At 55.0% G+C, this 13428-nt stretch overlaps 1 protein-coding gene across 2 annotated transcripts; it reads left to right on the top strand.

Moving 5' to 3' along the window:
• Positions 1-1276: 1276 nt before the first annotated feature.
• On the top strand, positions 1277-11176 carry PKDCC (protein kinase domain containing, cytoplasmic). 2 transcript variants are annotated; one of them, XM_081264899.1, is made up of 7 exons: positions 1279-2080; positions 6055-6177; positions 6704-6975; positions 7624-7703; positions 7944-8051; positions 9673-9846; positions 10273-11176. In XM_081264899.1, the coding sequence occupies exons 1-7, from the start codon at positions 1457-1459 to the stop codon at positions 10356-10358; spliced, it is 1467 nt and encodes a 488-aa protein (XP_081121025.1). In that variant the 5' UTR covers positions 1279-1456; the 3' UTR covers positions 10359-11176. The 2 variants fall into 2 exon arrangements, with proteins under 2 accessions (XP_081121024.1, XP_081121025.1); XM_081264898.1 differs by lacking the exon at positions 7944-8051 and having other exon boundaries at positions 1277-2080.
• The last annotated feature ends 2252 nt before the right edge of the window (positions 11177-13428 follow it).

The following is a 13428-nucleotide window of genomic DNA, read 5'->3' as shown; positions in this document are numbered from 1 at the left end:
CCTCAGAAAGGAGGCTTTGGATCTTTCTCCTCCCCAACCATCCATTCCCAGCCAATCCTGACATTACTGGGAGGGCAGAATAACTTGCCCAGAGGGAGGCAGGAGGGTGCCCAGGGAGGTGAGAGGATCTAAGCGGACAGTTTCAGGGCGGTGGGGAAAGGGAGAACTGTGGGGAGGGGGGGGAGCAGCAGCTTATCTCTCCCCGGAGGAGGGAGCTTATTCCAAACAGCTAATGCACTGGCGTGTGAAAGCCCCTCAATTAGCACTAATGATGCAATCAGGGAGGGAGGGGGAAGAACCAGAAGTTCTAGTGGAGTCAGCACCAACTTCACACAGGGTACACACTCCCTTCCTGGGACACAGTGGCCCCTTCGGACATATTGATGCACACACCTCACAGACGTACGTGGGCACAAATGAACTCTTTTGCACGTCGTTCGTGATCCGCTGCTGACCCGTCAGACCCCTGAGATTTCAGGGATAAGCCATGCATCCCCGGCTAGGTATGGGGATTCAGAGACAAGGCAATCAAAAAAGTCTTGGCAGAAAGGAGTTGAACAGGGCATCTTAGAAAGCTCAGGATTACTCTTCAGAGCCCAGAGTTCCCTCCCACGCGCGCTCGCAGGTGTCAACCCGGCTGTGCCTGCTTCCACAAACCGCCCTCCATCTCACCCTAACCCAGAATCCGGGGCAGAACACGGAGCCCCCACCCGCAGCCCCACCCGCGAGAGGCGTTCCCAAGCTCGTTCCGTTGGCCCAGCTCGCCCTGAATCACCGGGTCCCGAGGAGGAAGCTCTGGGATCCCAGGGATCCCCGCTCCCGGGCCCCTGCTGCTCATCCCCTCCGAACCCGTTACTCGCCAGCCTCGCCCCTTTATCTCCCCCACCCACCCACTCTCCGGGCCAGCTCCGTTATCGGCCTCCCGGTCCCGTTATCCGGCCGCCCCGGCCCAGTTATCCTCCCTCGCTTTGGGCCGGAGCCCCAGCGAGCCGCGGGATCGCCACCGCCCCCTCTCGCGCTTCCCCGCCGGAGCTCTGGGGGCCGCGGGCTGGGCAGGGCCGGAGCCGCCTCCGCACCGCTTCCCAGGCCCGGACGGCCGCGGGAGGAGGTCCCGCTGTCAGTCAGCAGGGAAGGCCGGCCCGGGCGGCCGGAGGGGGCGGTGCCGAAGACGGGCTCGCGCCGGGAGCGGGAGGCGGAGGCGGAGGCGGAGGCGGAGGGGCGGGGGCGGGGGCGGCTCCGGGCCTTATAAGCGGCGGGGGCAGGGCGGGAGGGAGGCAAGTGTCAGGCCGATGTGCCTCCTGCGAGGGGCCGGGGTCGGGGCTGCCGGGGCCATGCGCGAGGGCTGGGCAGGGGGCCGCCGGGGCTCAGAGCGAAGCCGCCTCCGAGCCTGAGCCGCCCGGGGCCGGGGCCGGGGCCGGGGAGCCGCGCGGGGCCGGCCGGCCGGGGGAGGGGAGCGATGCGGCGCCGGCGGGCGGCCGTGGCCGCGGGTTTCTGCGCCTCCTTCCTGCTGGGCTCCGTTCTCAACGTGCTCTTCGCACCGGGCTCGGAGCCTCCGCGGCCAGGCCAGTCCCCGGGGCCCTCGCCGGCCCCGGGCCCGGGACGTCGCGGGGGCCGTGGAGAGCTGGCCCGGCAGATACGGGCGCGCTACGAGGAGGTGCAGCGCTATTCCCGCGGGGGTCCTGGGCCCGGGGCTGGCCGGCCCGAACGGCGGCGCCTGATGGACCTGGCTCCGGGCGGGCTGGGCCTGCAGCGTCCCCGGCCCCCGCGGGCCCGGCCCCTGCCCGACGGCGCCCCGGGCTGGCCCCCAGCTCCCGGCCCGGGCCCGCGCCTGGGCTGCGCCGCGCTCCGCAACGTGTCTGGCGCGCAGTACGTGGGCTCAGGCTACACTAAGGCAGTGTACCGCGTCCGCCTGCCCGGCGGGGCCGCGGTGGCGCTCAAAGCGGTGGACTTCAGCGGCCACGATCTGGGCAGCTGTGTGCGCGAGTTCGGGGCGCGGAGGGGCTGCTATCGGCTGGCGGCCCACAAACTGCTCAAGGAGATGGTGCTGCTGGAGCGGCTGCGGCACCCCAACGTGCTGCAGGTACGAGGGTGGAGCGCGGGGGTGAGGGGGCTGGCTTGGAGCGCCCAGGCCCTGGTCACTCAGGCTGGAAGAGAACGTCTTGGTCTTACAGAAAAAGAAATGGGGCACCAATGGTGCCCATGTTAAGCTAGGTACAGAACCAGCACTAGGGCCCTTCCTATTGCACCACCCTGCCTCTTCTCTTTACTGAGCGATTTCTGGGTTTCTCAGCTTATACACATCCCTTAACGACAGGGGCCAGGACAGAGAGCCCCGGAACTCTAAGAATGGGGCAGTGCTACGAATTTAGGACCCTGCGTCTGGCTGGAGCTAGAGTATTGAACATCAGGATATCACCTCAAGCCAAAATAATCCCAAGCCAAGACACCGAACATCCCTGGCTGAGTCAGCTCCCAGATGCGTGGTAGAGTCTCCCATATTGATGGAATATGAACCCCAGTTCTTTCAACTCTCAGTGATTTGTCTGACTTTAAAGATGGGGTGGGACTGCAATGGAGTTGGGAAGGGCTGGAAAGAGACTGTGTGGCAGGCTTGATTCCCATAGAGTCCCACCCACTCAGCCAGAAACCACTGGAAGGGAGTGAGGGAGTTGACCAGAAAATGTACAGCCTTTCCCAGAAGTGACCCTGGGGATTCCCTGGGGCTTAAAGTAGGTCCACTTGAACCACTGGGAAGCCTTAGGATCTTAGGCAAGTGGACAGACTGAGGGCCAGAGGCTCAGAATCAGTGAGAATCTGCCTCTTCTGTTCACTTGGGGACAGGCAGGAGAGATGAGACCCCAGCCTTATCTCCTCCAAGCAGAACTTCAAGTAAGAGCACAATCCCTCACTACTCTAACATACCCTGCTTCCTCTCTCCCAGGTCTCAGTCCTTAAGTATGCTTAGGATGAGACAAACTGTTCCTGCTGCACATGTCTGAGCAGACTGAAGGGAATCCCTAACTGCTCTAGCCCAGTGAACATAGGGTGTTTGCACTCCCCCCAGCAGTGAATGTCACCCATGACTCCCACCACCTGACCCACTCAGATTCACCTTTCTGCACCCAGTAGAACTGACCAAAAGGCCAAGAGCCCCTTCTTTCCCTGTGAAATGGGACCTTCGGCCCTGAAATAGCATAGGTAAGAAAGCTCCCTATATTCTTGCTAGCTCCCAGTCTCCCCCCAGGACACCGCCACCCTGACCAGACACTGTGACGGGGTCATGGGCTCTGCACTGGTCACATGTCGGGCAAAGCCCACAGTTGTGTGCTGTTATGCCTGGCTGCCTGGCTAACACTGTGTCTAGAGCGCCAGGGAGTGAGCAACTGGTTACGTGGCCATTCTAACTGGGAGGGTCTTGTTCTCGTCACTTCCTGGGGGCTCTTGAGAACTTTCTGGAAATCCTGGGGTGTCAGCCAGATTCTGAGAGGGTGGAGAGGTCTTGAATTACTCAGCAGGACTTAATGTTAGTTAATTGACTCAAGACCCCCCCCCCTCTTAGGACAGGTTTGCTTTTGGTATGTCTTCCTACATCTCTGAGAACTTCTCCCTCACTGACCTCTTCAAACTTTCTGACAAGCCTCCAGCTAGGCCCACATACACCAATCACAGAATGGTCACTCTGTGTATGTCAGGCCCTGGTGCTGAAGGTGCCACAGAGGAAAACAACAACAACAAAAAATTACAACTGGACAGTTTTCTCCCATTCCGTCATCAAGGCTGGGCCTGTCTGGGTTGGCTGAGTGACTCTCACAGGGTCAGAGCCTGGAGTCAGCTGCACTTAGGCACAAGAGTTACTAAGGTAGCTAGGACCCCAGGGAAAAGTAAAAAGTAGGGTCTCCTAGTGCGTTTTTGGGTTGGGTCTGCCCTGCTTATCCCCTGAACTCCCAGGCCAGTGTCCCTCTGGCTTCCTCAGCTACGCCACCTCTGCAGCCAGGGAAGTCTGTGGTGGGGGTCTTCCTGCTCCAGGGACTTTGGTTGAGGTGTGCCGGGAACCAGAAGGAACCAGAAACCGTGTTGTTTTAATACATTTTAATCATTTCAAAATTTCAAACCCTTTGTTTGCTGAAGTGGGGAGAAACCAGAGGGAAGGCTTCTAGCGTAACCAGTCACTCGGCCCCCTGAGGCCCCCAGCTTTCAGCAGCCTTAGTTGGTGCTGTCAGCTCTAATAGAAGGGCCCACTGTGCACCTCCCAATGTGCACTCCAGGATCTTTCTCTGTCTGAGTGACACCTCCCCATCCCAACACACACATACACACACAAACGCCCTCTCTCCTCTCTCTTCGCCCCCCTCCCCCGCCATCTCTCTCACACATGCTTCCTCATGTGATAGATGCCTCTGCAGCCCAGGGTCAGAGGGCACAAGGGTCTACCTCCCCCACAACTCTGTCATCCTGGGAACTTCAGGCTTCAGATGGACCCTAAGCCTGCTTGGGCCCAGATTCTGGCCAGGCAAGAGTATATTATTTCTTCTCCCAAATGGAACAAAAGATGTGACTGAAATGCTCAGCCTCACGCTTCCTGGGGGGGGGGGGGGGGTTAATGGTGTCTTTTTATTTTTTTCTGAGGGGTGTTGATTAATACCTCGTTAACAGCGCATTTAACGACCTCCGGGTGTTTAATAACCTTCAGAAGTTTCCCACAAAGGCTCAGACTCTGGGCAAGAAAATGAGAACCAGGCCCCAGAGCTGCTCCCCTTACCTTCCCCCTACCTCACCAGGGTCTGAGGCCTCCCTGGGCTGATGGGAGGGTGAAAGAGGAGAGAAAAAGAGGGTGCCTGGAACTGCCATTGATACCCCATCCCAACCCACCCCCACCCAAGTGATCTGATGGCCTACCACTGAGGTGCGCCTTCTGTGATTCCAGCAGAGTTGGGGCAGCTGACTCTGGGGAAGGGGAGCTGGAAGGGCACCTCTGGGGAGGAAAGGGGGCACACAGGGGGCTGGAAAGGGTGTGAATGATGGCATGACGAGTGACAATGTGCAGGAACATTAGGCCACGGACTCTTACCGCCGTAGCTCTCCCCTCTCCCTAGTCTGGCCTGGACATCTCAGCTTTTGTGTCCGTACCCCACAGGGTGCTGGTTATTGAGAGCCCATTCTGAGCCCCTACTACTGTGGGGTGTGCTGGGAGAGGCTCAGAGAAGCAGGGGTCCCTGTGGACGCTGGCATAGGTGTTAGTGACAAAGTCAGGCTGTGCTTCCCCTGATCAGCTGAGTGGTAGCAAGTCTCTCCCCCAGATGATATGGTGTGGGCAGCTCCTGATAACCATGCCCCCAAGAAATTGATCTTCCCTGAGAACCATCCCCCACTACAACCCCCTTGACACATATCACCCACCTGCATATGCCAAGAGCACCCAGGGATGAGCCTCTTTGCTTTTTCTCCCACAAAACCCTACAAAGAAAAAAAAGAAGCAGCTGCTGCCAGAAAGTAGGAATGGTAAGGAACAGACTAGGATTGGAGTTGGGGAGAAAGGATGGTAATCATTTGCTGGGTTGTGTATTAGCAAATGGTATTCTTGGAAAGAACCAGTTTGTGGAATCCAAGTGCTATAATTGAATCCTACCTCCTGTGTTTATTAGCAGTGTGACCTTATGCAAGCAACTTAACCTCTCTGAGTAGGTTTCCCACCTGAAATTGGAGACAGTAATAACAGTACCCACTGTGCCCTTCAGGGTTATTTAAAATATATTGAATTGTACATGTAGTGCATTTAGCATGGTGCCTAGCACCTGGTTAACATGTGGTGGCCAGACCTGCCCATCACCCTGAGTGGCAAGAGGTGAGAAACTGGTGTAGTCAGTCAGTAGGAACTGCCAGCAGCAGGAAGAGGGGGCAGACCTCCCAGGCAATGCTGCTATTCTCCTCTGGCCTGAGCTGTAGCAAAGGCCTAGGGATGGCCTCAGGCCAGAGGGAGGGGGCATCTGATAGTCCAGCCCTTCTCTGTCCCTCCCCCACCCTGTGACCTAATGACCTGCCCTGGGTTTTCCCCAGCTGTATGGCTACTGCTACCAGGACAGCGAGGACATCCCGGACACCCTGACCACCATCACGGAGCTGGGCGCCCCTGTGGAAATGATCCAGCTGCTGCAGACTTCCTGGGAGGATCGATTCCGAGTGAGCAGGGAGTGGAGCTCTGCCCAGGGTTTCTTGCTGGGATGATTCTCCCTTAGAAGGCCAGGCTTCCAGAGCAGCTTTGACTCCTCCTCAGCCCAAGGAGAGAGAGGGAAGGAAGCTGACTCAGCCATCCGCCAAAGGGTTAAGAAGCAAGACATAGAGGATCCCGACATTGTCAGTTCTCACTGCTTCATCCCTCCTCGTGCAGGCGCGTGTGTGCACACACACACAGCCACTATAAGAGGGCCAGTTTCCTGGGACCATGAACAACTAAGGTCATCCTGACCCTCCCTCTGCTCCCATACACTGAACTAAAATCATACTCAAGATGAAGCTTTAGGGAAGAGATTCCTTATCCTTAGACTCCCCTGCCTGCAGGGTCAGGCTAGCCAAGGGTTAATAAAATCACTGGTCTCCCCTTGAAGGTCCCTGGGGCCCAGAGAAGAGAAAGGCCAACCCCAAGCTCAGTTCAGAGGAAGGAGCCTAGGGTCCAGCAGGCCCTATTCAGCCTGTGTCTGCCCTTCAGATCTGCCTCAGCCTTGGCCGCCTCCTCCACCACCTGGCCCACTCTCCACTGGGCTCAGTCACCCTGCTGGACTTCCGCCCTCGGCAATTCGTGTTGGTGGACGGGGAGCTGAAGGTGACAGACCTGGATGATGCCCGTGTGGAGGAGACACCATGTGCAAGCAGTGCTGACTGCATATTGGAGTTTCCAGCCAGGAACTTCACCCTGCCCTGCTCGGCCCAGGGCTGGTGTGATGGCATGAATGAGAAGCGGAACCTCTACAATGCCTACAGGTACCCTCCACCCCAACTCAGGAGTTCCCACCAGGGAAGGAAGTGAAGGAAGGAGCCAGAGCCAGAGCCAGCATGGGGTCCAGGAGGCCAGCTAGGGAGGAAGGCTCCACCCTGACCAATGGAGTCACAGGGGCGGGGAAAGCCTCTGCCCAGTCAAGAGGGAATGCTTAGGCTTCTGATGGTAAGAACTAAAAATAGGTCCAAGGAGAATCTGGGTTGGAGGGTAGCAGCTGGAGGCTTCTAAAAATAGTGTCAGACTCAGGGGCTAGAGCTGGCATTTCCCCTTCCCCTACCATGGCTCCTGACCTCTGCAGAGTTCTTCATGGCTAAAGCGCCAACCCTGGCCTCCCCTGGACTGCACTGCTCTGAAGCTGGGGCTCAGTCAGGGGTGATGTGGGCTGGAAGGTGGGAAGAATGGGGACACACACCTCTGGTCTCATTTGGGTCTGAAGTTAGATGTGGTCATATCTGTGCCCAGGCCTCTTCCCAAAGAGTAGACTCCCTGGTATACACTCATAGTATGTCTGGTCACCAGGCCACAAAGGGATCAGATTTCCCAGCCACATTGGGTTCTGTCCCAGCTTGGGGTAGAGGAAGGATGTGTCTCCAAAGGCTGGAGCCCCTGAGCCCCTAATTTCTCTACCACAGGTTTTTCTTCACATACCTCCTGCCCCACAGTGCCCCGCCCTCACTACGGCCTCTGCTGGACATCATTGTCAATGCCACAGGTAAGGCTCAGGGCCCATCTGCCTTATCACCCACCCCTCCCCCAGTGGGGGATAAGAATGACACAGGGCAGCATAGGATCCAGGACCCACTATCTCTTAGGGCAGTATTCTGAGGCAAAGACCCTCCCAAGCCCATGTATAAGGTCCAGGCCCTAGAGGGAGGTGGGCCATGGCTGGCTGCCTACTGTAGAAAGAAGTAGGAACCCAGGCACCCTGTTATAGCCACTCTGCATTCTGCAGGAGAGCTCACCTGGGGAGTGGATGAGACCCTGGCCCAGCTAGAGACAGTGCTGAACCTCTACCAGAGTGGCCAGTATCTGCAGAACTCTACCACAAGCAGTAGCGCTGGTGAGTGGCCCAGCAGGGATCTGGGTGCTGGGTAAGTGAGGAGCAGGTAGGAGGGTAAGTGACCCCCCCCCCCAGTTGGGCTAAGTGGCTCACCCTTCCTCTGGAGACCCTTGTCTCCAAGGCCATCCTGAGGGCTCAGTTGGAGTGACAGACTGTTGAGCCTTTACTTTGAGGTCCTGTCTCATGCTGAGCAAGAATACTGCCATTCTTCCTGGAACTGAGGCAGAGGCAGGGGTGCCAACACCCGCCTCTGAATAGCTTTAAGCCCCCCACCTGGGTACTGGCTGTGTGTGTTAGCCCTGGACCTTCACTTTCCTCATCTATGAATTGGGTTCTGTATTACCTCACAAAGTTCTTATGGGGATTAGATGGCAAGTGAGGTGTGTAAAAGTAATTAGCACAGTTCCTATTACACAGCTGGAACACAATATGTGTTTGCTTCTCTTTCCTTCCTCTGTACTCCCAGGGCTAGGGGGACAGCTGGAGGTGGAGGGGGACCCCACACTGAAACCAGACAAGAAGCTTGCTCTCTCCCAGGGCTTGGGAGAATTGTAGCCACTGGTTATAGGCTGTGGTCCCCCTGCGGAAGTCCTTGGGTTTAGCTGTGGTTGGCAGGGGGGCAAGGGGTGGGCAGCCTCTGTATTCAAGGAGCTCTGGCCAGTCTTAGGGGTGGGGGAGCCCTCGTTAGCCCTGTAAATAAAGTTTAACGAGGTGAACAATGGCTGGCTCTGTCCCTGAGGACGCCATTTATGGGGCCATAAATCACAGCCAGCCCTGGACTTTGGTCTAGTCCCTGGCAGGAGAAGGAGGCCGGAGGGCGGGATGGCCAGAGGCCCAGAGCTTCTGGATGATCAGTCCAGAACTGGGGCTCCCGGGCAGCAGGAAAGATGGGGTAAGCAAGAGACCTGAGACTGAGCTGCTTTCTGATTGGGAGGTGTTTTCAGAGCCCCCATAGTTCTTTGTGCATCCGGGGAGATTTCAGCTCCCTTCCCTGCTCTAGCCATGGACATGTTTGCATCCATTCCCATGCCTCTTAACCTCAGAACTCCCTGACTGTTCCTCTAGGCCTGTCTGAGGAGTTTGCCTGACCTCTCTCCCCAAAGCCAGGAGAAAGTTCAACTGAGGGGTGCTCTGACCTTCTGCAGCCAAGTGAGGCCTGCACACTAGCAACACAGGAAGCTGGTTAGAAATGCAGACTCTAGGTCCCGCCCACACCTCCTGAATCAGAAGCTGCATTTTAACAAGATTCCCCAAGGATTCACATGCTTATTGCTGTTTGAGAATTTTGCTCTAAATGTCTAAAATTCCCTGGCCTCGGCAGCCAGGTTGGACAGCCAGTAGCTCTGTGTGTCTGTGCCACATCTGTGCCCTCTTATCTTGTTGAACCAGTTCTGTGCCCTCAGATTTGAGAGCTGTGTATCTCTCCAAAACCAAGCCTGCACTTGGTCTTCATTGAATGATCAGCCCATGGAGGTGGTCACTGCCTTCACCTCCATGCTAGGAATGCCGGCCTGGATGTCAACCTCCACTTAGGAAATGAGTCTTACAGCCCTAATTCAGAAAGTGACCCCAGCCCTCACCCAGCCAGAGTTCTCATGTTTGCTTCATCCCCACCCCATAGAATACCAGCGCATCCCAGACAGCACCATTCCCCAGGAGGACTACCGGTGCTGGCCATCCTACCACCACGGCAGCTGCCTCCTGTCTGTGTTCAACCTAGCAGAGGCTGTGGATGTCTGTGAGAGCCATGCCCAGTGCCATGCCTTTGTGGTCACTAACCAGACCACCTGGACAGGTGAGCAAGAGGGAGAGGACACTCCAAGGAAGGTGGTGGTTCTTCTCTGGAGCAGGTTGACACATAGGGGGTCTCTTCAGAAATCTGATGGGCAATTCGGGTATGTTGGCACATGTGGGAACTCAAAGCTATGTGGGAGGCTGAGACAGGAGGACTAAAAATTAAAATTAATTTATAAATTAATTAAAAATCAAAATTTTTAAAAAATGAAGAGTGCTGGGAAGGTAGGTCAGTGGTAGAGTGTTTGCCTACCATGAATGAGGCCCTGGGTTTCACCCTTAATACCCACTGCAAAATAAATGAATAAGAAACCAGAGGGGAGGCTGAGAAAATGGAGAGATAAGTGTCTTCAAGGCAGTTGCTTTAGGAGAGTGGCCATGCCTGCAAGATAAGAACCAGCCTGACCTCTTACATCTCACCCCCCAGGTCGGAAGCTGGTCTTTTTCAAGACTGGATGGAACCAAGTGGTCCCTGATCCTAACAGGACCACATATGTGAGGGCCCCTGGCTGACCTGTCTGAGGGTTCAACTGACGATCCTCTCCAGCTGGGCTCGCCTATGGTGGAAGTGACTTGCACTAGCAGGGCTGCATGTCACCTGGTAACCCCTGCAGACAAGACTGACATCCCAGACAGACCGATGTGACCAGGACAAACGTGCAATAATGCAAAATGTTAAAATGTGAGTTGACAAGGCTAAGTCTGAGACTGCTGGCTCCCAGACCAGGAATCAATGGTTGCGGGGGCGACTGCTATTCCAGCACTCAGGGCTGTGAGCAAGGCTCAGGCCAGTCTGAACTGGGACAGCTCCGTGGGCAGCCCCATCACTGTGTTCCTAGTGTGAGAATGTAGCCAAAGCCCTAGCTGCTGCTGCCGCCGCTGCCACCATTGCTGCACATGCCACAGCAGGCAGGGGCCGCGTGGGGACAATCGGTCACAAAGTGTTCTCTCAACTTAGCTCCAGAGAGGAAACTTGGCAGTGGGTGGGGATGCTCCAGGATGTAGGTGATCCTATACCGACAGGGCACACTCCCAGGCCAGCCCAGGGGTCGGGGGCAGAGGTGCACACATCAATATGAGCCAAGACTAGGGTGAAGGAGCAGGTTGCAGTTTGAGCCAGGACCTGGGGTGGGGGTGGGACTGGGACCTTTCTGCCTCATTTGCTTTCAGTGAAAGCCTCAAGCAGCCACACCGGGCTCCCCCCTCCTGGAGTTTGCATATCCAGAAGCTTTTGTACTTCTTGTTTATTAAATTGTTTATTTTTGTAAAAATAAATATATATATATATAAATATAAATATCAGTTAATAAAATGATGTTTTGTGGCAAAAATTCTTCTCAAGGCACAGTTTCTTGGGCTGTGATTTTCTGGTCCTTCATTGTGTCTTTGGTGTGTGTGTTGTGGGGTATGTGTAGGTCATGGGGCATGATGGCTTTTGAGGAGTGAAATCTCCTCAAAAGATGCCAAATGTCTCCAGCCCCTACTTCCGTGGTACCTACCTCCTGCCGTGGCTCTCCACCTCAATGTCCTGACAAAATACATGGGAATGCCCTCTCACGGAGGTTCTCATTTTAACTTATCCCAATTTTTCATGCACAAAGCCCTACCCAAAAGGAGTGAGGTCCCCATGGTGGGATGTTAGCCAACTCAGTTAACTGATGGATAAATAGCCCAGGAAAGAATTTGTGACAACCTCCAGGCAAATCAGCTTTGTTCTGCACAGGGTTGGACCTTGCCATTATCACCACTCCCCACCACAAGTTCAAGAAGGAAGGAACCATCCAGCTCTGGCACAATTAGACTTCCAGCCAAGCCTGGAGGGTCATTCAAACCTTTGTGGGCTTTAAAACAAACAACCAAACTCTAACTCGGAACCCACTTTCTCCTCAGCAGAGATGGTGGGTGTTATTTCTCAGGTACAACATGTTCCTGTAGTTCTAAGTGATTGAGGAACCAATATCAGCTCTGGAGTCCTCACCATGGGTACTGCTGTGCCCCCGCACCTCTATGCCCAGTTCACAAACCCCGTATCTAGTTTCTGGTGTCTAGGCTTGTGACTAGGCAGAAGGGGAGAGTCAGAGTCGCCTCAGCATCTCACACCATGACTTACCCCAGTCAAACCCTGCCCAAGCTCACCACCCTCAGTCCTCAGGCCTCTGAGAAGGACCTTGGCTTCCATCAGCCTCCAACTTCCATCCCCAGCTGAACTCAGGTGGCCCACCCTCTGTCATTCAGGATTGGATTTTGCATCACCCTCCATTATTTTCCAACTGTCACGTAGCCTATGGGGCTCTGAGGGCAGGAGGGGTCACATCACAGATCTGGGCCTGAGAAGGTACTGAAATTGATGAGAACCTGAGGAGAGATGTCTCAATCTAGGGGGAACACAAAGACCTAGGTATGATCAGCAGGGAGACCCATAGAGCCCAGGATCCACATGATTCAGTAGGAAAAGAAAAGGCTAAAGATATGCCCAGCACTGCCTTCCAGAAGTTGAGAGGTTTCCAGATGACAGGTCCATGGGCCCACTGAGAGGGGCAGAGGGAAATAACACCCACAGAGAGCCACACTCTGGCCTTAGGGAGGTGCAATTATTCCATTTTTACAGACCAGAAAGCTGAATCCCACATCACAGGTGCAGAATGATTTAGTAAGCATATAAATCCAGCCCTAATTCAATACTTCTAAAGGGCAAAACTGCAGTCAGAGGACTCTTGATTTAGAGAGACCTGTCTTTACTTTGAGCATGTGACAAGCTAAAATGGAGGCCCAAAACGCATAAAGTCTTTTTAGAAAGATTTGCCGCACTGGGCACTCCTGTAATCCCAGCAGCTTGGGAAGCTGAGGCAGGAGGATCACAAGTTCAAAGCTAGCCTCAACAACTTAGAGAGGCCCTAAGGAACTTAGTGAGACTCTGTCTCAAAATGAAAATTAACAAAGGGCTAGCAATGTGGCTTAGTGGTTAAGCATCCTGGGGCTGGTTCAATCCCTAGTACAAAAAAAAAAGGGAAAAAAAGAAAAGATTTGCCCATAAATCTTGGGCATGGTGGACACCTTCTCCCTGAGAATGAGCCTTGCCTCAGAATCTCTTTCTGAGGACATAAATGGCCAGGCTCAGTCCTGCAGAGTTGAGAGAACAACATTTGCAAATGGAAGTAGAGAAGTGACGGAGTGCCCAGAAAGAAAGAGGATAGTGGGTGCATGCCTGAGTTAAAATCTCCTCCCCACAGATGACCATTGACATGCACAGCCACCTGTATCCCAGAAGACCTTCCAGTTCCTAGGTGCATCTTGTTCCCTTTCCTGAGGAAGCCAGAACCATACCCCTTCCACCTCCTCTATAAGACTATGCTGTTTCAACTCCACTGAAATAAAGTGACGCCCAGGTATATGAATGGGAGAAATATATTCACTTGAGGGAAGGTTTAGGAGACATGTGCCAGAGGAGAGAAGCCAGGGGCATTGGTGGGAAGGACAGGTCCTTTCCAGAGTTGGAGAAAGAGGAAGGCGCACAGAGGGGCAGTGTTGTCTAGTGGTTCCCCATAAGGCTCTGGAGCCGGGCCAAGCTGGGCAGGAATCCTGA

The sequence above is a fragment of the Spermophilus citellus genome (assembly GCF_964194105.1).
Source record: "Spermophilus citellus genome assembly, chromosome: 13".
Lineage (NCBI taxonomy): Eukaryota > Metazoa > Chordata > Mammalia > Rodentia > Sciuridae > Spermophilus > Spermophilus citellus.
This window is presented reverse-complemented; position numbering and strand designations above follow the sequence as displayed.

What these genes read in the sequence shown, in the direction of transcription:
- PKDCC (XM_081264899.1), top strand. Translation starts at nt 1,457, where the DNA reads ATGCGGCGCCGGCGGGCGGCCGTGGCCGCGGGTTTCTGCGCCTCCTTC. An exon ending in AACCTCTACAATGCCTACAG is followed by an intron (nt 6,976 to 7,623) that starts GTACCCTCCACC and finishes TCTCTACCACAG; the next exon opens with GTTTTTCTTCACATACCTCC. An exon ending in TACCACAAGCAGTAGCGCTG is followed by an intron (nt 8,052 to 9,672) that starts GTGAGTGGCCCA and finishes CCCACCCCATAG; the next exon opens with AATACCAGCGCATCCCAGAC.